The sequence below is a fragment of the Ahaetulla prasina genome, chromosome 10 (genome assembly GCF_028640845.1).
Source record: "Ahaetulla prasina isolate Xishuangbanna chromosome 10, ASM2864084v1, whole genome shotgun sequence".
NCBI classification, from domain to species: domain Eukaryota; kingdom Metazoa; phylum Chordata; class Lepidosauria; order Squamata; family Colubridae; genus Ahaetulla; species Ahaetulla prasina.
This window is the reverse complement of record NC_080548.1, coordinates 12886549-12912063: the sequence shown is the minus strand read 5'-3', so window position 1 is coordinate 12912063 and position 25515 is coordinate 12886549. Positions and strand designations below refer to the sequence as shown.

Here is a 25515-nt window from a genome sequence, read left to right as displayed (position 1 = left end):
AAAAATTAAATATTGTTAATATGAACGTACTCATGCATAGAGTGTGCTCGCCTTCTGTTTCCCATTAGAATTTACAATTGAACAGAATATTTGTGGTTCAGGGTTGAGCTGCAGGATCCTTGGTGTTCTCTGAATCTGGTTGTTTTCTTGCAGATGTTTCATTACCCAAACTAGGTAACTGCCCAGAGTTGTTTGACAATGATTAACAAAACAATTGACACCTAGCCTGACTAGGTGGCTCAGTGGCTAAGATACTGAGTTTGTCAATCAGAAAGGTTGTGTTATGTATTCATGTTTGTACCTTTAAATATTTGAGCGGGAAATCAGCACGTTGCTGATTGGTCAACGCCTCCAGCAGAACTGTATAAAAGGAGAGGTTTTTCCCCCAGCCTGTTGCTGGGTTCACCCTATATTAAAGAGCTGTTGTCACTACCCTGGTCTCCAGCCTCGTTACTTCCAGAACTTAACATTGGCGACGAGGATGGGATCTCGAGGCTGAGGAGAACCAGAACCGAGCTGAAGCACGATAGACCCGAACCCAGCAAATCCAGGGCAGAAAAGGCGAGATGGCCAGTTACACTCCACCCGCACCGTTCGACCCGGCTAAGGAGAAATGGGGAACGTATATGACCCGTTTCGAAAGTTTCCTAGAAGCCAACGAACTGCACGGAGTTCCAGACAACCGAAAAAGGGCTTATTTCTTAAGCCACTGCGGTCCGGAGGTCATCGACATCGCGGAAGCCCTGGCAGAGCCAACGCCGTTGCAGTCGGTGTCGTGGCCAACTTTACAGACTTTGCTAAGGAACCACTTCGCACCAACGCCGTCCAAATACGTGCGGCGGTTTGAATTCGGGGAGCGAAGGCAGATGGAGGGCGAGTCTATCGGTGACTACATGGCCGCCCTGAGAAAAGCGTCCAAGGACTGCGGATACCGTGACCTAGACGAGGTGCTCCTCGAGCAACTCATCCGAGGGGTCAAAGACATCCGTTTACGGCGACGGCTGCTAGCAAAGAGCAACCTAACGCTGGCCAATGCTCTGGACGAAGCCAGAGCACATGAAATGTCATCCCAAGCGGCAGAGACGCTACAGAAGCCGGTTCCACAAAAGACGAGCGCGAAGGCAACCCCGGTGCACCAGGAAGAGGTTCAGACCGAATCCGACGGTGAAGACGAGGAAGGGGTCTGCCGCACCGAAAAACGCGACAAAGGGGACCGAGACGAATGCGGAAGCTGCGGGGGTCAACACCAGCGCCAACGCTGCAAATTTAAAGATGCAACATGTCGGCGGTGCGGGAAGAAGGGGCACCTAGCTCAAGTTTGTCGAGCGGCCCAACCTTCCCGCCGAAAATTCAAATCGGCCAATCAGAGCGCGGAATCGGCAAGGCGACCCGCGATTGGCTCAAACAAAAAAGGCGCGGATTCCAACCAAACAACCGTGGTCATAGGCCGCGCCTCGACCAAAGTGGAGAAGAAGATCTTCACCAAGCCAAAAATAGAGGGAGTGCGGTGCCGGCTTGAAGTAGACACGGGATCAGCGATCACCATCATGTCCTGGGACACTTTGGCGAAGTCGCTGCCGTCCGTCGCGAAGCGCCACCTGCAATCACAACGACTACGAGTCCACGACTACCAGGGAAATCGCATCCCTGTTCGAGGGACCACCTCCGTCAGAGTCGAGTACGGCCCTCACAAGAAGACCCTGCCCATCACGATCGTCGAAGGAACTCTGCCCAGTCTGTTGGGACTAGACTGGTTTCGTGCCCTGGGCATGGGAGTGACTGGCATCTACAGAAGTGACTGCAATTTGAAAGACATTCTCTTTAACGAGTTCGAAGATGTCTTCAAGGACTGCCTGGGCAAGTACAAGGGGACCCCTATTTCCTTCAACTTAGACCCCCAGGTAGCCCCCATTAGGCTTAAGGCGAGGAGAGTCCCTTTTGCCCTAAAACCAAAAATCGATAAGGAGCTGGACAAGCTCATAAATCAGGGGATTTTGGTGCCAGTCGATCACGCCAAGTGGGAGACGCCAATCGTCACCCCCATCAAACCGGACGGGTCAATTAGAATTTGCGCTGACTACAAGGCGACGCTTAACAAAGCCTTACAGAAAAGCGCCTGGTTCCGTAGTGCAACACTTATTGCACTCTTTGGGGCAAGGGCAAGTCTTTGCAAAGTTAGACTTGGCCCAAGCCTACCAACAACTGCCAGTAGACGCCCGCACAGCGAAGCCCAAACGATTGACGCACAGGGGGCCTTCAAGTGCACCGATTGCAATTTGGGGTTAGTGTGGCACCAGGGCTGTTCCAAAACCTGATGGAACGACTACTGCAGGGCTCCCAGGGTAGTTCCTACTGATGATGTCCTAATTTCAGGGGAAAACATGGAGGAATTGAGGGAGCGGTTAAGAAAGGTCTTGAGCATTTTCCGGACAGCCGGATTAAAAGTCAAGACAAATAAATGCCAGATAGGGGTCGAATCCGATTTCTTGGGCTACCGGATAGACAAGAAAGGAATTCACCCTACTGAGAGCAAGGTTAAGGCAATTAGGAAGGCTCCAGCGCCCAAAAACAAAGCAGAGCTGCAGGCATTCCTGGGATTGGTTAATTTTTACGCGGTCTTTTTAAAGAACAAAGCAACTGCTATGGAACCGCTGCATAGGCTCTTAGGAAAAAATACTGTTTGGTCTTGGGGAAAGTCAGAAAATAGGGCTTTTGAAGCAGTAAAGAACCTGCTCTCAAGTGATAGCCTGCTCATCCAATATCACGACTCATTACCCCTAGTGCTGGTTTGCGATGCCTCCCCTTATGGGGTGGGGGCTGTACTCAGCCATAGACTTCCAAACGGCACAGAAGCCCCCATAGCGTTCTACTCTAGAACGATGTCCTCCCCAGAGAGGAACTACAGCCAATTAGACAAAGAAGCACTAGCCATTGTGTCAGGGGTCAAAAATTCCATGAGTATGTCTTTGGGCGAATTTTGAAATCGTGACTGACCACAGACCGCTACTAGGGATACTGGCTGGCGATCACAACGCCTGTGGCACTTTCGCCACGCTTGACCCGATGGACTATATTCTTAGCCGCCACTCGCATACAAGCTGCAGCATCGACCAGGAAAAGAAGTGGGGCATGCAGACGCGTTAAGCCGATGCCCACTACCAGGGGCGATCAAGACCCCACTCCGGGACGCCCATCCTACTTATTGACTCTTTGGACTCTGGCCCAGTCACATCTAAGGAAGTGGCTCGGCATCATACCGACATTGTGTTAAGGACTGTACCGGTTGGGTACAGAGAGGGTGGCCGCTGCGCTTAACGGTTCAAAGAATTTGTTAAAAACGAGATGAGCTCTCGGCTCAAGGGGTGCCTGTTGTGGGGTGATCGTGTATAATTCCTGATAAGCTTAAGGGAAAGGTATTGGACCTCCTCCACGAGGGTCACCCAGGATCGTAAGGATGAAGGGGTTAGCTAGAAGCTATGTATGGTGGCCACTCATGGACGCAGAGATTGCTGAGAGGGTAGGGAAATGCCAGCTTGCCAAGAGTCCAGACCTCTACCCCAACGGCCCCAGTCAGAGAATGGGAAAAGCCCCAAGGGCCCTGGTCAAGAATCCACATTGATTTTGCTGGCCCTTTCCACGGCCAAACGCTTCCTAGTGGTGGTGGATGCATTTTCCAAATGGTTGAGATCATACTCATGAAGTCCACCACGGCCGAAGCAGTAATCGCAACCCCGCGCCACCTATTCGCAACTCACGGGTTGCCGGACACTCTGGTGTCCGACAATGGGCCCCACCACGGCAGCCCAGTTTGAAGAATACCTGGCAGAGGAAGGCATCCGACATGCCCTCTCTGTGCCTTTCCACCCTGCGTCGAATGGCCTTGCAGAGCGTTCCGTCCGGAGCGCTAAGGAGGCATTGTCCAGGCTCAAGCCAGGTGACTGGCAAACAAAATAGACTTTTCCTAGCTGTCCAGCACAGAACCCCAAGCACGGCCACTGGAAAAGCCCAGCCGAATTGCTAATGGGACGGAAACTCCGTGCCCACTTGACGCTTGAACCCCATTACACACCCGAGGGTTACAAGGGGAACTAGAAAGACAAGGAAATGGGGATTTTGCAGTAACCTTCCCCTGGAGTGGGGTGGGTATGGACATTTTACAGTATCCTTCCCCTGCCATGCCCACCAAGCCACGCCCACCAAGCCATGCCACACCTACCAAGCCACACCCACAGAACTGGTAGTAAAAAAATTTGAAACCCACCACTGGTCGGAACTGATTTAAGATCAGGGTCTGTGGCCTTTTTTTTCTGGTCAAGGCTCACATTTAGTCTGAGTGTTAAACCAGAGTTTGGAGGCCAAATACAAAATGCGGTTTGGTTTACCTTTAAAATATAAAAATTAAATATTGTTAATATGAATGAACTCATGCATAGAGTGTGCTCGCCTTCTGTTTCCCATTAGAATTTACAATTGAAGAGAATATTTGTGGTTCAGGGTTGAGCTGCAGGATCCTTGGTGTTCTCTGAATTTGGTTTTTTTGTTGCAGATGTTTCATTACCCAAACTAGGTAACTGCCCAGAGTTGTTTGACAATGATTGACAAAACAATTGACACCTAGCCTGACTAGGTGGCTCAGTGGCTAAGATACTGAGTTTGTCAATCAGAAAGGTTGGTTGTTCGGCGGTTCGAATCCCTAGTACAGGTCTCTTGCGTGAGCAGGGGGGTTGGATGGACTAGATGACCTCCAAGGTCCCTTCCAACTCTGTTACTGTTATTATTATTAAACAATGAGATGGGCAGCAGCATATATATTTATCAAATAAATAAACAGGTGTGAGAAAGGGGAGTGGTATACAGGTAGATGAGCAATTTCCCCAAGAAAAAGAGAAAGGAGAAAAAGCAAGAACTGCCGGTCAGAACTAGGAAACTAACTTAGATTCTATTTAAAGTAGGGAAGGGAACGTGAATTGCAATAAATGCTTAACAATAAATGTTTAAAATCCACATTGATTCTCCATTCCTTTTTCATTGGTTTAGTTAGTGCCTTTCGGAGCATTTGAACTAATTAATCCACCATTGGGGAGCAAATCCATAGAATAAATTGCACATTATTAATTTCATGTCCTCAAGACATAGGTGTCAATAATTCCCAGAATCCCCAACTGTGCTGGCTAGAGAATTCTGGGACCTGAATTCAGGTTCACGAAGCTAATTCAAAAGTTCTTTTTGTTCGTTTGTTTGTTTAAGGGAGTGAAGCCATTTACAGCTTAATGAACAAATGTAATCATGAGTACTTAGGCCTCTTTAATGCCTTTTTGTTTCAAAGGAAGTAGCTGCATTAATTTGTTATTGCAAAAACAACAAAGAATCCCTGGAACAGCTTAAATTATTAGTGATCTTGTGACACTGCCAACCAACTCATCTTTGGCTGAGGTTTCCGTCCAGATCCTCAGCTCTCAGAATCCCGCAACCAGGATGGTCTTTGCTAAACATTCTGGAAAAGTAATGGCAGCATCTGCAGGGCACCCAGACCTGGGGAAGTTGTTTTAAACAAGAGCAAATTTATCATGGCACAGACTGTAGTGCTAGCTGGAAACGATTATCGCTGTCTGCACCTCCTGAATTGCATTTTCTTCTGTCTTCTTTTATTATTCTACTCCACCCATGGAGTTAACAGATAATACTTTTTTCCCAGAAGGCTTGGGGAAAAATTAAGATCCTGATTGATTTATAAAACGTACCTTCTATTTATACAAATCTCTTTATTCCTTAATTTCAGGCTAGTTTAGAATAAACTCAAAATGATGTAGCATAACCAGAACATGGTGTGAAATGGCAGCAAAGCCTCAGCAGGGCTAGTCAAGAATGTCCCTCTTGGCATTTAAAATATCAAAGGAAATTCTAAAATCTCATATAATTGATGGGAACCAGTTCTGGCCCCCAAGCAAAGCCTGGTTGTCTCTATGAGTAACTTGACTAGCGAAGCTTAACTGCCAGAGGTGGGTTTTTTTGGTGGTTTTTTTTTTGACAAGGAGCTGAACCCCAGCCTCTTTTGACAGATTGGCATAGGGAGCTGCTCCTCCAAATAACCCTCCCGGATCTTGGCTGGACAAATGTAAAAGACCCGCTGATGACAGCAGAAAGATATAGATCAGTGATGGCTAACCTTTTCCATACCGAGTGCTCAAAGCGCATGCCTGAACCCCCCAAATGCCATGCGCACGCGGCCTTCTGCATGTGCCCCTCCATGCATGCACATGTGCCCCCTGTGCCCCACCCCCTGCGCATGCACACAGGGCCCTCCGCATGCCCCCTGCCCCCATGCATGCAGCTCCCCCGCATGTACCCTGCCCCCCCACGCATTCACTGCAGAGACCCGAAGACAAGGCTGGCCGAAGGGAGGCATGCACGCATGCGCAGTAGATCTGAACTGGGGTGACGGCTCGCGAGGCACCATCATGGATATAGATAATTTTATAGATAAAAGTTATATAGATAATAACTTTTGCAGCCCATATCATATCATAGAATAGAATAGAATAGAATTTTTATTGGCCAAGTGTGATTGGACACACAAGGAATTTGTCTTGGTGCATACGCTCTCAGTGTACATAAAAGAAAGAAAGAATGTAGCCCTACTTAAAAGTTAGTTATATAATCAGCAGATAAAAAATTGGCAGACCCACAAATGAATCTTTATTTCTTTCTTCCTTCCTTCCTTCCTTCCTTCCTTCCTTCCTTCCTTCCCTCCTTCCCTCCCTCCCTCCCTCCCTCCCTCCTTCCTTCCTTCCTTCCTTCCTTCCTTCCTTCCTTCCTTCCTTCCTTCCTTCCTTCCTTCCTTCCTTCCTTCTCTTCCTCCTTCCCTCCCTCCCTCCCTATGGAGCAGGCCCAGGTCAAATATGCTTTCAGAATTGATACGTAATATCACTCTAGGATCGGTCTAATCCAGGGGTCTGTTTAGAAAAATGGCTTGGCGGAAACATTGTCCTACCTCAAGAGTGATTGTCCTGTGGTTATCTGCATGCTGATCAGCACAATAGCCTTCACTATTAACCACGATGGCTGGGATATTGGAATATTGGGAGCCCAACTGGATGGCTCTTAGTTCCCCACATCTGCTTTACACGCATCACTCATCTTCACCCTCAAGAGATTACCATGCAAGGGGGGAAAAAAGAAACACATAACATAGAAGAAGCTGCTAGCAGATCAGCTGCTCCAGTGAGTAGCCTGTCTCTCCCTGTGGGAAATTATCCCTGGATCAAAACTTATCTTTGTCTATCACATTTTCCATAGATTGCAGATGTTATAATCAGTCTTACAGTGCCATCTGCAGGCTTCCTCCCACTCTATTTCTCAGCTTCAGTGCTGCAGGGATATATGTCAGCCCCAAGCAACTTGTCATGGCCTCCATCCCTGTTACTTCCCAGGCCTTTAAACACACACGGATCTATTTGTGTTCTTCCAAATTCATCCCCCACAATGGAAGCGACATCAACAGACTTCCAATTAAGGCTTCCGTGCAACCTCTGTCAATGCCTTGTTGCAGGCCAGTCTATTTTAGCTTGGACCACTCCAGATGTGATGTGACTATATATCCCAGAATGCCCAGCCAGTGTTCTTGGATTTGTCGTCCCAGCACACGTGGAAGGCATATAAGCGGGTCAAATAAGCCTCTAGTTATAACGTTCAGAACATAATTAAGTTCTGCCGGAGGGAAGGTATGGAAGAATCAACTGTGGAAGAATCTCAATATGGTGTAATGGCATGTGGGAACAACCTTGGGAGAGAGGTGGAAGAGCCACAAACTAACCAAGAGTTAGATAAGGGACAACTGAGACTGCAGAAGGAATGGGACCACAGAAATCACCTCAGAAGGGACTCTGTCTAGTTTCTTAGACTGTAAAGGTGAAGGGGGGCAGGTTTAGATAGAATAGAATAGAATAGAATAGAATAGAATAGAATAGAATAGAATAGAATAGAATAGAATAGAATAGAATAGAATAGAATAGAATTTTTTATTGGCCAAGTGTGATTGGACACACAAGGAATTTGTCTTTGGTGCATAAGCTCTCAGTATACATAAAAGAAAAGATACCTTCATCAAGGTACAACACTTACAACACTTAATGATAGTCATAGGGTACAAATTTAACTCTTAATGATACAACACTTAATGATAGTCATAGGGTACAAATTAGCAATCAGGGAACAATCAATATCAATATAAATCGTAAGGATGCAAGCAACAAAGTTACAGTCATGCAGTCATAAGCGGGAGGAGATGGGTGATAGGAACGATGAGAAGACCAATAGCAATAGTAATGCAGACTTAGTGAATAGTTTGTTGAAGGAATTATTTGTTTAGCAGAGTGTTGGCATTCGGAGAAAAAACTGTCCTTGTGTCTAGTTGTTCTGGTGTGCAGTGCTCTATAGCATCGTTTTGAGGGTAGGAGTTGAAACAGTTTATGTCCAGGATGCGAGGGGTGTGTAAATATTTTCACAGCCCTCTTTTTGACTCGTGCAGTATACAGGTCCTCAATGGAAGGCAGGTTGGTAGCCATTGTTTTTTCTGCAGTTCTAATTATCCTCTGAAGTCTGTAACTGTCTTGTTGGGTTGCAAAACCAAAACAGACAGTTATAGAGGTGCAGATGACAGACTCAATAATTCCTCTGTAGAAGGGGTTACTTTCAGACTTGCAAGATTCTGTCAATGCCATCTTAGATAGACCCAGAACTCCTGGGTGTGGTCTTGCCTGGATTACCCCAAAGGGCTAACAATGGCTAAAGAGCACCAGATTGAGGAAGATTTTACACTTGGCAATTTTAAGATGTATGAACTTCAACTCCCAGAATTCCTCAGCCAGCATGTTTGAAAAAACACTGCTCTGAAATGCAGACTTTGTCCTCTTTTGGATAGTTGGAGGTAAAGAAAATTAGCTGAAGTCTTCTCACTGTTCCCTTTGATCAAAACTGTGTTTCCAGTTCGTGTAGCAAAATAGCCATTTTGCTACATGGCTGTTGAGAGGCTTGATGCAAGTTGAATGTTTCCTTAGCTCTCTGAAAAGAGACGGAAAACTGTTTAGAGCTAGATTGAAGATTCATCCTTAGTAAACAAATGCAGAAAATTTTTTTGCTAACCTTAAATTGTTTTGCTTCTCCCCACTATCTTTCAAACTCCAGCTTGATGTTTTTATCTAATCTGGCCCTCTTCCATGATTACACCTTGAGAAGTTCCTTCAACTTGCTCCATCTTTCTTTCTGGGAAAGCTCTTCCACTGACTTTGCCTAGTAATATTTCCCAGAAATGATTACAGAAAAGAGATTGTATGATAACCAAGAGAAATTCTCATCTAACCCAAACATTTAGTATCTATACGGGGTAAATAAAAGGGTGGCTCAGTGGCTAAGACACTGTGCTTGTCGATCGAAAGGTCGGCAGTTCAGCGGTTCGAATCCCTAGCTCCCGTTACTTGTCCCAGCTTCTGCCAACCTAGCAGTTCGAAAGCACGTAAAAAATGCAAGTAGAAAAATAGGGACCACCTTTGGTGGGAAGGGAACAGCATTCCATGCGCCTTTGGCATATAATCGTGCCGGCCACATGAACATGGAGACGTCTTTGGACAGCACTGGCTCTTCGGTGGTGAAACGGAGATGAGAACCGCCCCCTAGAGTCAGGAAGGACTAGCACATATGTACGAGGGGAACCTTTACCATTACCTTTTTACGGGGTAAATAAAATGCTGCAGAGGGCAGATGTTCTAGATCAGCAGAACGCCCGATCTTTTGGGCGCCAGGGACCAGTTCCATGTGGGCAGTTTTTTGATGGGAGGGTGTGGTTTCCTGATGGGCAGTGGAACTGTGCCAGTTCATGGTTTGGGGTTGGAGACCCCTATTCTAAATGGCCAGTTAACCATACATTTTCTAAGTGTTTTTCAAGCTTGGCAACTTTAAGATGTGTGGACTTCAAGTCCCAGAAAACTCCAGCCAGAATGGTTCGTTCTTTCTTTCTTTCTTTCTTTCTTTCTTTCTTTCTTTCTTTCTTTCTTTCTTTCTTTCTTTCTTTCTTTCTGCTTGGACCATCAGCTAGTTTCCAGTGCTTTTTGAAATAACTTTGCCCTCTTTAGGTTATTTTCTGGTTCCCTTCCTTCATTTCTCTCCTCCTCCCTCCTAAATAGGGAATCACACTTCTTCAAACCTCAGGGTTTTCTGTAATTTATTTATGCATTTAACTCTAATGTATTCATGTTTGCGCATTCTTTCCTCTATCTATCTATCCATCTGTCTGCTTGCTCGCTTAATAGATGCATATTTTCTGCCTGGCAAAAGTACTGCAAAATTAGAAAAAGTGCAGATTTCTGCGCACAGATGCATTCCAGTTCGCTTGTTGGTTTGCAAGATGTAAAAGTGGGTGCATCTGTATAAAATTTAGATGGGTCACTCACAGCTGAGAGAATCCACTTTCTTTAAGCTGCAGCTGGTACCAAGCTGAGATGCCAAGTGATTATGGGCCTATACTTGTGGCTTCACCAACTGTGCTCAGTGTGCAAAAGATAACAACAGCAGGCTGTCATGATGTACAGTTCTGTTGTGGTCCACCAGCAGCCTGCAGAGCTGGCAATGGAGTCAGACAGTGATGAGGCTGAGGAAGAACATGGGTCAGTCCTGGAGGCTGGGGAAGGCCCAGATGAGGGCTCTGCGTCAGAGGCTGAGGTGGGGCCAGGGCCATCGGGGTGTGATGTGCGGACTCCAGAGCCTCCAGAGTCTGACAGTAGTGAGGCAGAGGAACAGGAGGACCCTGTTCCTAATGCACGCATGAGAAGAGCTGCCAGAAGGCAAGAGCAGCTCAAGCAGAGAGGACGACTCAGGAGTAGGGCCAAGAGATGATTGGCCTCTCCCATAAGGCTTAAAAGACCAGCAACAGCATTCGGGCTCTTTGCCAGAAAACAACGTTGATAGTTTTGTCTTGTTGCATTTGTTTCGTATCGGTGTCTTCTGAACTTTTGCCAAGAAAGGCCTTTGGCAGTTTGTCTAATTGGACCAAGGTTGGTGATAGGAATGAGGAATTGTGTTGGGAGGAATTTGCTTTAATTTAGTTGAACTACGCTGAGAAAGAGATAATTCTCAGCTGTTCAAATAAAATTTATTTGTTTTTACACTGACTGAGTTTTCTACTACCTACTGGGGCCTGGGTCACAACAAGTTCCACATGAAAGCCTGACCATATCCACAAGTCCAGGCACTGCTCAAGACACAAATATAAGCTGGTTGAACATCTGGTTGAACAACCCACGGAGAGGGCTCTGCGTGCCATCTGTGACATGCGTGCCAGAGGTTCGCCATCACGGTCCTAGCAGGTTCACTGCCAATCAGGGCAAGTCCTGCCAAAGGCGAGGCGGCCACTGTCTGGCGCAAGAGAAGGCAGCTCCCTGCATTCCAGCAACCAAACCCACCATGGTGCTTGGCCCTTGGATATCCGATCACATTGGGGGAGCTGTCCCATGACTGGGAGGAAAAAGAGAGCCAGCATCGTGGGAACAGCCCTCCATAAAAGGCTTGTTGTAAATTTGACGCATCTCCTTTACTGAACTCCAGCCAACGCATTACAAAACACCAACTGAGGATAATAATGTTAAATTCTTTATGCTTGGCCCAGTCATCACATGAGAAAAACTACTTTTTCCTCTCCCACCCCCATTAGTTCAATATTATGGCTTCGTTTTTGTTTGAAGAGTAAATATGAACCTTTGGACAACATTTGTAGATGTTGCTGAGAGGTTGTAACTGCCTTCCTCTCCTCTCCTCTCCTCTCCTCCCTCCTCCTCCTCTCCTCCTCTCCTCCTCCTCCTCCCTCCTCCTCTCCTCCTCCTCTCCTCCTCCCTCCCCACTCCTCCTCCTCCTCCCCTCCCCTTTCGTCTCTCCATAGAATTAAATTCACAACAAGCAATGCTGTTGATTTTATCTTCTTTTTCCTTCCTTCCTTCCTTCCTTCCTTCCTTTCATCCATCCATCCCACCCAGAAAGCAGAAGGACCTTAAAGAAATGATTTGGTGTGCAGAAACCAATTTCCATGTTCAAATGGTATGAATGGGCCCGCATTCAACATGTGGATAATGAGATCTCTGTGGTGGACATGTTCCACGGGAGGAGACAGGGTGTCTTCTGCAATTTACATTCCTCTGGAACTGCACACAAATGCCCTCCTGGCTAAAAGAACCATCTCTTTCCAGCAGCCAGAGCCAACCGCTTGCAGAGTGGATCAGCTGCTCACTTTACAATTGCAGTGAAGTTCTCCTATCCTTCCCAAACCAAACACATTTTGTGCATCCCACATGATTTGGGTGAACAAGAAAGCCTAGGGGGAGGGGTGAGTGTGTGTGTGTGTGTGGTTGGGGGGGGTGTCTGTTCAGGACCTCCAAACACTTTGTGGTTTAAATAGAGGCAGGCATGGAGCATTTGAAGGCGTCTGTATAGCCAAGGAAATCAGACCACTTGGGAAACAGGGCACCAAAAGAAAAATATTAAAAACCTTGTTATTGATGGGGTAGACAATTCTTTCTGATGGAACTGCACTTTTTCTAAAAGCAGCTGAAAATTGTAGGGAAGAGATAAGTTGATGAAGTTCTCAGTCATCATATTGCTTCCTTCCTTTAATTGGAAGGAGGGAAAAGAAAATGAGGAAGGGAGGGAGGGAGGGAGGAAAAAGGAAGGGAACAGGAAGGGAGGGAAGAAAGGAGGAAAAGAAAGGAAGGGGAGGGGAGGTACAGGGAAGGAAATGAAGGAAGAAAAAGAAAAGGAGGGGAAGGAAGGAAAATAAAGGGTGGGGGAAGGAAGGAAGGAAGGAAGGAAAAGGGGAGGAAGAAGGAAGGAAAAGGGGAGGAAGAAGGGAAGGGAAGGGAGGGAGGGAGGAAAAGAAAGGGAGGGAAGGAGGAAAAGAAAGGGAGGGAGGGGGAGGGACGAGGAAGGAAATGAAGGGAAAAAAAGAAAAGGAGGGGAAGAAAGGAAAATAAAGGGAGGGGGATGGAAGGAAGGAAAAGGGGAGGAAGAAGGAAAGGAAAGGAAAGGAAAGGAAAGGAAAGGAAAGGAAAGGAAAGGAAAGGAAAGGAAAGGAAAGGATCCTTCTTCAGCCAGTCCTAAAACAACCACTGGAGAAGCAAATAATATATTAGAGGTACAAGATGTTTGCTATAGATTAAATACAGATGCAGCTAAAGAAATTAATTTCCTTCCTTCATTTGCCTTATTAATGAATCTGGATAAGCTGATTGTGGTAACAAGAAGCAGATCCGCCTACAGCCTCTCTCCTCTGAAGAAACTTTACAGAATTTACTCTCCCGCCTCCCCAACCCCCAGTATCTATGATGTTGATAGCTCAGTCTTTTGATCAGTTTGTCCTTATGAAATTCCTTAGGCATTTTTTTTCCTCCTCCTTCCCTTCCCCTCCTTTTCAGCCCAGACTATTTATCTGGGGGAGGCAAGGCTTCCTGAATGCTGCTTCTTGAATTATTTTGATCAATAAAAACCTCTTGTCAGACCTCAGTATCACAGGCCGGATTATCTCACGGGAAATTATACATATATAGCTAGTCCTTGACTTACTGACACAGTTAGGACAACGGAAGGTTGCTAAGGGAGTCACAGCCAATCTGATGGCCCTTTTTGGCCACCCTGGTTGTTAAGCAAATTGCTGCAGTTGCTAATTAAATCATGACGTTGTTAAGCAAACCCTGCTTCTCCCGCCCCCTCACCCCCACCTTGATTTTCCTTGTCAGAAACCAGTTGGGAAGATTGCAAATGGTGGTCACATGACCCTGGGATGCTGCCGCCATCGTCAATCCATGCCGGTTTTCAAGCACCTGAATTTTGAGGATGCTGTGCACCTGTGAGGCTGCTGTGAAGGTCATAAGTGTGAGGATCGGTCACAAGACCCTTTTTCAGTGCTGTTGTGACTTTGAATGGTCACTGAACGAATGACTGTAAATCAAGGACAGTACCTGTATACACACACACATGTATACATACATACATACATACATACATACATACATACATACATGAATATATATATATATTCATTCGTAGGTTTTCACGGGTATATGTATGCAGGTTTTGGTATGTTTGGGTCTTTTCCCGTGTAAGGTTGAGAGTATTTATGCAACGTTTCGATGAGGACTCACTCGTCATCTTCAGGCCGGAGTTTTTGGCTTTGTTCTTATGTTCTTTGTTCTTACACGGGAAAAGACCCAAACATGCCAAAACCTGCATATCTATCTATCTATCTATCTATCTATCTATCTATCTATCTATCTATCTATCTATCTTTCTTTCTTTCTTTCTTTCTTTCTTTCTTTCTTTCTATCTATCTCTATCTATCTATCTATATCTATCTATCTATCTATCTATCTTTCTTTCTTTCTTTCTTTCTTTCTTTCATCTATCTCTATCTATCTATCTATCTATATCTATCTATCTATCTATCTATCTATCTATCTATCTGTTTTCTGAGGTTTTCGCGGGTATTTGTGTGTAGGTCAAATATATATATATTTGTTTTCATAGGTTTTCATGGGTATAGGTATGTAGGTCATGGCATTTTCGGGTCTTTTCGCGTGTAAGGTTGAGAGTATCTTGGTAACGTTTCGATGAGGTCTCACTCATCATCTTCAGGCTGGTGTCTTCGCCTTCATGCTTCTCGAGCCTCGAGAAGTACGAAGCCGAAGAACACCAGCCTGAAGATGATGAGTGAGACCTCGTTGAAACGTCACCAAGATACTCTCAACCTTACACAGGAAAAGACCTGAAAATGCCACAACCTACATCTATCTATCTATCTATCTATGTACTGTACCAGTGTGTATGTGTATGCATGTATGTGGACACACACACACACGTAGTCCTCAACTTACAACAGTTTGCTTAGTGACTATTTGAAGTTACAATGGCACTGAAAAAAAGTGGCTCATGACCATTTTTCACACTTACGACCGTTGCAGCATCCCCACGGTCACGGGATCAAAATTCAGATGCCTGGCAACTGACTCACATTTATGACGATTGCAGTGTCCCGGGCTCACTGATCCCCTTTTTGCGACCTCCTGACAAGCAAAGTGAGTGGGGAAGCCGGATTCATCTACGCACCATGTTACTAACTCAACAACTGCAGTGATTCACCTTAAGAGCTGTGGCAAGCAAAGTCGTAAAATGGGACACTCAACAAATATCTCGCTTAGCAACAGAAACGTTAGGCTCAATTGTGGTCGTAAGTCCAGGACTACTTGTACCAGTAGGTCAGACTTTTCAGCCTGATTTAAAGACTAGCTGAAAACGTGCAGGCAGTAATTCTAGTAGAAACCAGAGGTGGGTTTCAGCAGGTTCTGACCAGTTCTGGAAAACCGGTCGCAGAAATTTGGAGTAGTTTGGAGAACCAGTAGTAAAAATTCTGACTGGCCCCGCCCCCATCTATTCTCTGCCTCCCAAGTCCCAGCTTATCGAGAGGCAATGGGGATTTTGTAGTATCTTTCCCCTGCCACGCCCACCAAGCCACGCCCACCAAGCCATGCCACGCCCACCAAGCCACACCCACAGAACCGGTAGTAAAAAAATTTGAAACCCACCACTGGTACAAACCATTCCATATATCCCTGATGGAGAACCTATGGCATGCATGCCACGGCTGGCACGCAGAGCCCTCTCTGCAGGCATGCCAGCCATCGCCCCAGCCCAGCTCCACTGCGTATGTGTGTGCGCCTCCCGCCGGCTAGCTGGTCTTCGGGTCTCTGCCGCGCATGCGTGAGGCACATGTGGGGGACGTGTGTGCACATGCACAGGGGGTGGGGCACGTGAACGGGGGTGCAGGTTGGTGCAGGAGGCTTTCCAGACCCAAAACAGGGCATGGGGGGGGGCTTTGCGCTGCGCCCCCGCGCCCCATTTTGGCTTCCAAGTTGGTGCAGGAGGCTTTCCCGGCTCAAAATGGGATGTGTCGCTAGAAGCCAAAACAGGGCAAGGGGGGCTAGGGCACATGCGTGTGCATGCATGTACATACGCAGAGGGCGCTTGCATTGCATTTTGGGGGGTCGGTGTGCTTTGGGCACTCGACACCAAAAAGATTAACTATCATTGCCACATATGAGAAATGAAATTAGAATGAAAATGAAAAGAGAAATGAAATTAGCGCTTCGGATCCTGTGCAAAGAAGTGGCTTCAAAGTACAGAGGGGCACAAACAAGCCTCCAATCTGCAGCCAAGATGCAGCCCGGCGTGATTTTCACACACCCCTTTGTGCTGCGGATATCTTTGGGGCATCCAATCCAAAACTTTGCACATTCCTATAAGAAAATTATGTTTTGCTTGGCTGCAGCGGGTTGGCGACTCATTCTGGGATTTCTTTAAAAGACAGAGCAAGAGCACAACACCACAATGCACCATAATTATATCGCCTGATATTTTGTTTTATAATTCCACTCAGGGGGGAAAGAGGGGGAAAAAGGGAGGAACGTGGAGTTTTTGGAAATTATAAATTATCTCATTGGCTTCTTGGCGGGGAGGTAGGTTTCCTTAATCTTTGCTCACTTTATGGAGCAAGTATGTCGGGGGGGAAATAGAATTGGGGTCGATTTGTCATCGGTCTCATTATGCCGCTGGATGCCAGGCAACCTCTGTAATCTATGATCGATCTCCAGGAGATTGAACAAAAATACAGTCGATCTAGATCTGTTTTCCCCCTTCCTCTTGTGGAAAGGTATCTTTCCAGCATCCGATGTTGCATTCTCCATGTCTCCACATTGCCCCAAAGGACCCGTATGTTTTTTATTACGGCTTGCCGTATCAGATACATCTCCATCCTTCCAGATGGAAAACATTTCAGCCATTTGATGTCGTAGCGATACAGATCTTCTTAAGGGGACATTAAGGGCAAGAGGAGCCAACGTGCTCGCGTTGTGTGTGTGTGTGTGTGTGTGTATGGCGGAAGAATCTGAAAATACTGGCTGTCTTCCTTTGGAACTGCACTGGTGGCTGCTAAGGGGGAAAGAATTCAGTAGCTTCTTGGCTGTTTTAGCCAACAGAGTTTCTTTACTGTCTCTTCTGCCTTCTTTGAACAAGATAGGAGGTAGAATAGAATAGAATAGAATAGAATAGAATAGAATAGAATAGAATAGAATAGAATAGAATAGAATAGAATAGGACAGGGGTCTCCAACCTCGGCAACTTTATGACTTGTGGACTTCAATGCCAAGAATTCCTCAGCCAGCTTATGCTGGCTGAGGAATTCTGGGCGTTGAAGTCCACAAGTCATAAAGTTGCCAAGGTTGGAGACCCCTGGAATAGAATAGAATAGAATAGAATAGAATAGAATAGAATAGAATAGAATAGAATAGAATAGAATAGAATAGACTTTTATTGGCCAAGTGTGATTGGACACACAAGGAATTTGTCTTTGGTGCAGATGCTCTCAGTGTACCTAAAAGAAAAGATACGTTCATCAAGAATCATAAGATACAACACTTAATGATAGTCACAGGGTACAAATAAGCAATCAGGAAGTAATAGCAATATAAATCGTAAGGATACAAGCAACAAATACAGAATAAACTGAGTTGGAAGGTCTGTGGAGATTTTAAGTCATCCAGGTCGTGGTTGTCCTCAAAGTGCTTTTCCAAGAAGCTTCTTGGATGGGAAGCAAAACGTCTTCAAAGGAAAAAGAAAGTTGGCTTTTGAAAAAGAAATTTCTCCTTAGTTCCATGTTGCTTCTCTCCTTGATTACTTTCCATCCATCCATGTATGTACAATGGTGGCCATAACTTTGAGCTTAAAGACCAAAAGGAAATCTTTGAAGTATATAAAAAAAAATCAAAGTCACAGAAGGATGGGAGAGTTTAGAACTTGGAAGAAGGAACTCGGCTTTCTGTAGGGCAGTGGTTCTCAACCTTTATAGTGCTGCGACCCCTTTAATACAATTCCCCACGATGTGGCGACCCCAACCGTAAAATCGTCCGCAAGCATGTGCAAATGATAGGCAGCGATCTCAGCGCACCTCAGCAGCTGCAGAAGAGGGGGGGGAAGCGGCAAACTGTTTTTTTGAATTTATCGTGCCTGAAGCCGTATTGGCTAGCGATCTGAACTGCTTGCGATTGCCTTGAGGATGGAGGCATTAAAGCGGAGACTCCTCCCCTATTAAGTTTATGGCGCCTGAAGCCAGATTAGGCTAGCGATTGGGAGTGATTGCAGCTGGCTTGAGAGGGAGACATCAGAGCAAAGATTTCTCTCTTTTTTAATTCATCGCGCCTGAAGCCGAATTCGGCTAGCGATTTGAAGAGCCTGCAGCTGGCTTGTGGAGTCAACCATTGGAGTGCGATTCTTCGACTCGCAAGTGTACTTTCCATATTTCCGATGGTCTTAGGCAACCGCTGGCAAATCGTCATTCGACCCCCAACGGGGTCGCGACCCACAGGTTGAGAACCGCTGCTGTAGGGGAATTTAAAAGTTTACAAATACCTCGGCTCATATGAAGAGGCTCAGAGTTGGTACAGCTTACAACCACACCTGAGCCCAAAATTTCCACTGCTAACAAGGCTAGGTGAGTTCTGCCACATTTTAGAACGTGTTTCACCACAGTTGTTAAGCTGCAGTTGTTGAGTGAATTATGAGGTTGTTAAGCTAATCTGGCTTCCCTCATTGATGCTTGTCAGAAGCCGGCTGGAAAGGTTACAAATAGTGATCACACGACAGTGCAACCATCATAAATACCTGCCAAGTGCCCGAATTTTGATCATGTGACCAAGGGGATGCTGCAACGGCCATTAAGTGTGAAAACCAGACGCAAGTCATTGTCTTCTTCGTTGTCATCGTAAGTTAGGAGGGTCACTAAACAAATATTGTAAGTAAAGGACTACCTGCAAACACTGTACAACAAGAATAAAAACCAGTGGTGGGCTGGTTTGGACTGGTTCAAACGAACCGGTAGTTCTGACCAACAGCCCACACACTCACCCTGGCGCTATCATGTCCTATAATCGCCAGTTTTTCGATGCCGCACGCACGCGCTCACATTTTTGGTTCTGGGCGAACCAGTTACAGTATGTTCGGACCTTCCGTCGTGAGCTAAAAACATACTTATTTATTCAAGCGGGACTGGCATAATAATTTTGATTTTAAATTGGGGTTTTATTAATATTTTTAAATATTTTAAATTTAATTTTAATCATTAGCCATTTTATAATTTTGCTATGTCTTAATTTGTTTTTAATTGTATATATTTTGTATTTTATCTCCGGCTGTACACCGCCCTGAGTCCTTCGGGAGAAGGGCGGTATAAAAATTTAATAAATAATAATAATAATGTGACGCCCACCTCTGATAAAAACATATAAAAAATTTTAACTAAAGAGAATGCATGCTTTTATTTATTCATTGTGAGCCACACACCTTATATTTCCTGCAGGAGCAAAAAGCTGCAAACTCCCCCCACCCAGTTTCTCCCCAAACGACAACCCTGTGAGTAGGCTGGATTGAGAAAGAATGACTGGCCCAGGGTCTCCCAATAAACTTCCTCAGCTAAGGTGGTCTTTGGCATGGATTTCCCCAGTCTAAAGCCTTAACCGCAATATCAGAAAGGGCCTGGAGTTTAATTCCGTTACACAATGTTGATTGAGCTGCCTAGACTTCAGCGGCTGTTTTGCAAGGATTTCTCTGCCAGGGGATTCCCCTCACCATAAATTCATAGCCAAGAGCTAAATGGGACTTTTTGGACACATTTTTTTGGTTTGGGACACTTCCAGGGACACAATTTTCACACGCTGCATCTTGCAATGGATACAGGTGTTTCATACAATAAGGGAAGCAAAAATAGAACTTGGTGGAAGTTAGGAAAGTCATTCAACAAGCAACCCAATGGCGTTATTCCCTCAACACTGTCAGACTATTTACTGAATCTGCACTACTATTAATCGTTTCATAGTTCCCATCACCAATCTCTTTCCACTTATGACTGTATGACTATAACTTGTTGCTGGCAATCCTTATGATTTATATTGATATATTGATCATCAATTGTGTTGTAAATGTTGTACCTTGATGAACGCATCTTTTCTTTTATGTACACTGAGAGCAGATGCACCAAGACAAATTTCTTGTGTGTCCAATCACACTTGGCCAATAAAAAATTCTATTCTATTCTATTCTATTCTATTCTATTCTATTCTATTCTATTCTATTCTATTCTATTCTATTCTATTCTATTCTATTGAGCCAACAAGATCCCTCCAGAAGCCCAGGACCTCCGTTTCTTGCAGCTTATGAAAGTCCATGGTGTGGTATTATGGTTAAGAGAGTTGGAAGCAGACTGCAAAGACCTGAGTTCAAATCCATGCCCACCTAATTGAACTCTCAGACGGTGACTGTACCAGAGCAGGGGTTTCCAACCTTGGCAACTTTAAGACTTATGGAGCTTTGCTGGCTGAGGAATTCTGGGAGTTGAAGTCCACAAGTCTTAAAGTTGCCAAGGTTGGAGACCCCTGTACTAGAGAGTACAGGTAATCCTTGATTTACAACCATTTACTTAGCAGTTTTGATCACCACATAACAAAAAAAAAAAGATGTTGAGGCTTTGGAAAAAGTGCAAAGAGGAGCAAATAAGATGTTTAAGGGCCTGGAGACAAAAACATATGAGGAACGGTTGTAGGAATTGGGTTTGGCCGGTCTAGAGAAAAGAAGGATGAGGGGGTGACATGATAGCAGTATTTCAGTATTCGAGGGGCTGCCACAACGAAGATGGGGGGGGGGTTTCAACTTATTTTCCAAAGCACCAGAAGGCAAGACAAGAAACAATGGATGAGAACTAATCAAGGAAAGAAGCAACTTGGAATTCAAGAAAAACTTCCTAACAATGAGGCCAATTAACCAGGGGAACAGCTTTGCCTTCAGAAGTTATAGGTGCTTCATCACTGGAGGTTTTTAAGAAAAGACTGGACAGCCACCTGCCTGGAATGGCATAGGGGAGTCAGTGATGGTGAACGTTTTAATAGAATAGAATAATAGAATAGAATTTATTGGCCAAGTGTGATTGGTCGCGTAAGGAATTTGTTTTGGTGCATATGCTCTCAGTGTACATAAGAAGAAAAAAAATACATTCATCAAGAATCATGAATAGAATAGAATAGAATAGAATAGAATAGAATAGAATAGAATAGAATAGAATAGAATAGAATAGAATAGAATTTTATGTTTGCCAAGTTTGATTGGACACACAAGGAATTTGTTTTGGTGCATATGCTCTCAGTGTATATAAGAAGAAAAAAAATACATTCATCAAGAATCATGAATAGAATAGAATAGAATAGAATAGAATAGAATAGAATAGAATAGAATAGAATAGAATAGAATAGAATTTTATATTGGCCAAGTGTGATTAGACACACAAGGAATTTGTTTTGGTGCAGATGCTCTCAGTGTACATAAAAGAAAAAGAAAAAAAATACCTTCATCAAAGGTAAAACATTTACATTTTAGACACCAAATGCCCAAACTGTGTGCACGCGCATGCCCAAACTGAAAGGTGCACCTGAACGCACACATGCATGGATATGTGCATGAACACGAAGACATGTATGCGAACATGCGGACATGTGCACAAACAAGTGGTCATGTGCGACTGTGAGCATGCATGGACATGCGCACATGCTCAGCAGAGACCCGAAGATCAACTGGCTGGCGGGAGGTGGGGCATCCCAACACCGGGAGCGCGGCAAGAGCTAAGATCTTTTTCCTTCTTGAGTTTCTGTTTCGTCGTTTGCAGGGACATAGAAGCTCACGAAAGAAACGCCACGGAGATCTGACCTTGGGCGACGGCACGCGTGCCAGGAGAGAGAGCTCTGCGTGCCACCTCTGGCACGTGTACCATCGGTTCGCCATCATGGGTATAGGGTCTCCTATACTCATGAGCAGAGGGTTGGATTAGAACAGGGGTCTCTAACCTTGGTCCCTTTAAGACTTGTGGACTTCAACTCCCAGAGTTCCTCAGCCAGCTTTGCTGGCTGAGGGACTCTGGGAGTTGAAGTCCACAAGTCTTAAAGGGACCAAGGTTGGAGACCCCTGGACTAGAAGACCTCCAAGGTCCCTTCCAGCTCTATTCGGATTGATAGTTGATTAAAAAAAACTGTCCAAAGTTATACCACCACTGAAAAAGTGACTTATGGCTAGTCCCTATATTTAACAACTGCATGATTCACTTAACAACTTGGATGGTATGCTTTAACAACTGTGACAAAAAAAGTCGTAAAATGGGGCAAAACTCACTTAACAACTGCAACAGAATTTTTGGGTTCAATTGTGGTCATTAGTTGAGGACTACTTGAGTACCTTTTCTGGGGTCAGGGGAGCTTCTCTGAGTTGACCTTGAACGTCTTTGCTGATTTATTTCCCACTCCCCTGTTTTTTTCAGGACACAGGCAGAAGTTGGAAGAACAAACGAAATTCCAAGATCGTTATGGAGAACTGGAAAGGCTTCGGCACTCAATGAGAGTCACTCCGACGACGGCCAATTCTCGAGGGTCCCTGGGCGCTCCAGGGCACTTTGGTACACAAGCTCAAAGCCAGATTCAAGGTAAGAGCTTTGGTTACTTGTGAGGTGTTTGCAGAGCATGGTTCCAAAAGCCAAAATACAACTGTGACAGCGTGATCAAAGCTCTGCCTATTTTTCATTTGCATCATGTAAAAAATAATAATAATCAGGCTGAGTTTCAATCACATCACTGCGGTCACCATTTTGATTCTGGGGGTCTTTGTTGCTCTCTGAGCTTGGTAGGTGTTCTTGTGGACATTTCGTTACCAAACTAGGTAACATCATCAGTGCATCACACGTGCAAGAAAAGCTCAAAGAACACCAAGCCCCCCCCCCCCAACAGTTAACACCTGAGCTGCAAATATTCTCCTCTCTTGGTATTTCGATTTTTATTTAACCATAGTTTATGGACTTCCTTACCTCCTTAATAACCAGCAGCAACATTATTGGCAAAACTTTGGTCAAACAATAATTTAAACTGAACTCTTGTTTGCATAGCATCCAAATGGTGAACTGGCTTGAATCAACTGTCTCTATGGGCATTGCGGGGCTGCATTTGTTCTCTCTGATGTGGTATAGCATACAGCTTGACACAATGGCTGGAGAGTCCACAAATTTTAAACATGCCAAGATTAAGAAACACTGCTATTAATTAAGTAATCCTCATTTAGCTACCACAATTGGGGCTGGCCATTCCCTTTGTTAAGAGAAGCAGTAGCTAACTGAAACCACTGATTTATTATTTATTTATTTATTTATTTATTATTTTAACTTCTATACCGCCCTTCTCCCAAAGGACTCAGGGTGGTTTACAGCAAGGTAAAAAACAAGAATACAAAAATTAAAACATTGTTAAAAAACTTATTCAATTTAGCTAGGAATAATTAAAACTCTAATAAAACTCTGATTAAAAAAACCCGTTAAAATTATTAGGCCAGCCCTGCGCGGTGGAACAAAAATGTCTTGAGCTCGCGTCGAAAGGTCCGGAGGTCAGGGAGTCGACGGATCCCTGGAGGCAGCTTGTTCCAGAGGGCGGGAGCTCCCACAGAGAAGGCCCTCCCCCTGGGGGCCTGATCTGTGTTTGCGATCTTACTTCAGGTTTACAGACCTGCAGAGGGAGTAAATGTGAGGACTATCAGGTGCAAGAAGTTAGAAGGCAGGATAGAGTTCAAAAGTCCTATAAATTTATTTCATGCTATCTATTCACAAGAATCCAATCGACCGCACCTGTGTATGGTTTGCCAATTGCACAGTGGCAGATAGGATAGCCCTCCAGAGGGTTAACATCATTGCCCAGAGCAGGGGTCTCCAACCTTGGGAACTTTAAGACTTGTGCTGGCTGAGGAATTCTGGGAGTTGAAGTCCACAAGTCTTAAAGTTCCCAAGGTTGGAGACCCCTGGCCCAGAGGATCATTGGTTGCCCTCTCCCCACTTTGGAAGAGCTTTATAGCCCCCGCTGCCTTAAGAAAGTTCAAAACATTCTTAAAGATCCATTTCATCCTGGACACCCTTTTTTTGTTGTTGTTGTTAACTATTACCATCTGGCAGATGAAAAATAAATCTGATACAGGATAATAAAACCAAGGACAAATAGGTTGAAAAACAGCTTCTATCCCGGTGCAGTAACTATATCGAATTCTATTGTATAGTGCAATATTAATGCAATATCAGGGGTTTTCAATTCAATTGTATAGAATGTGAAGGATGTGTGTTTGTGTTTTATTTTCATGGTTACAATGTACAGTGAAGATGGCATTTAATTTCATTGTATGAGGTGCAATGACAATAAAGTAATTTCCCCATTAGTGAATTGGGGACAGATAACAATCAATGGACTTTAAGAATGTGTGTGTGTGTGTGTGTGTGTGTGTGTGTGTGTGTGTGTGTGTGTGTGTGTGTGTGTTAGGTCTCTTATGGGGAGTAGAAACTCCAAACAGAAGATGCGTTTGACCCCACTCTTGAGCTCAACCTGGTCACCTCCTACAGGACTGGTTGCAAATTTACTTTTTCATCACAGTTGTCAGTGCAAACAGTCGCTGTATGAGGCAGTCATAAAATGAGGACTACCTATAAAAGATAAACGACTTAAGGCCAAAAAATGTGCAGAAGACAGAGGAAGAAGCTATGTTTTAAGTTAAAGTGTTTTGTTATGTTTGAAAAGTTTCTGCTAGCATGGATCTAAATATATTCCCTTACTATACATTTCCCTTTTCCTTTACTGGGTATCCTTCTGTTTCCACCCACAGTGGTCTATTTGGGTAGCAAATGTTGCCAGATGCAAGGATACATCAAAGCTGCAATAAAATTAAAAGCCCAACCAGATGCATTGTTAGATTTTTGTGGGTCGTTTGTGGGGTGGGGTGGGGGGAACAGAGTGGTGTCCTCTGTCAAGATTGTGCAATGGAAGGGACTTCAGCATTCAGGATCCTTTCAGCAGAATGGGTTGGAACGCTCTCAGATGTAGCAGAAATGGCCTTATTCCATTTTGAAGAAAGCAGTTATGCTTTGGCAAAATGCTAGCAACATTCATACAATAATCAGCAACAGGTTTCAAAAGCCACAATTACAATTTCTTTAACCAATTAATTCAGCCGTGTTGGTCTCAGCCTGGGAAGACCACACAACAATCTTGGTAGCTTTGTCTTTTTATGCTAAACCTATCTTCAGCTTTGTAGAAAAGTAAATATATATATATATATTTACTAAATGTATGCGTTTTATCCTTCCTGGAGGAAAGATGGGAGTTAAACATGAGGGAAACCATGTAAGCAACAGTAAGTGAGCTGGAAGGGACCTTGGAGGTCATCTAGTCCAACCCTCCGCTCATGCAGGAGACTTGTACTACGGATTCGAACCTCCGACCTTTCTTTGACAAGCTCAGTGTCTTAGCCACTGAGCCACCCAGTAGTGTAGCATGTAAAGAGAACAAGTGTTTTAATGACACCAGGAAAATCTGCAGG

General features: G+C 44.7%; 1 protein-coding gene across 1 annotated transcript in view; it reads left to right on the top strand.

Annotated features, from left to right (window-relative positions):
- The window catches only part of RUNX3 (RUNX family transcription factor 3), a 126503-nt gene that overhangs the window by 67750 nt on the left and 33238 nt on the right, over positions 1-25515 (top strand). The window contains exon 4 of the mRNA XM_058195973.1: positions 22436-22597. Within this exon, the coding sequence (XP_058051956.1) occupies positions 22436-22597 (162 nt within the window). The remainder of the gene's footprint in view (positions 1-22435; positions 22598-25515) is intronic.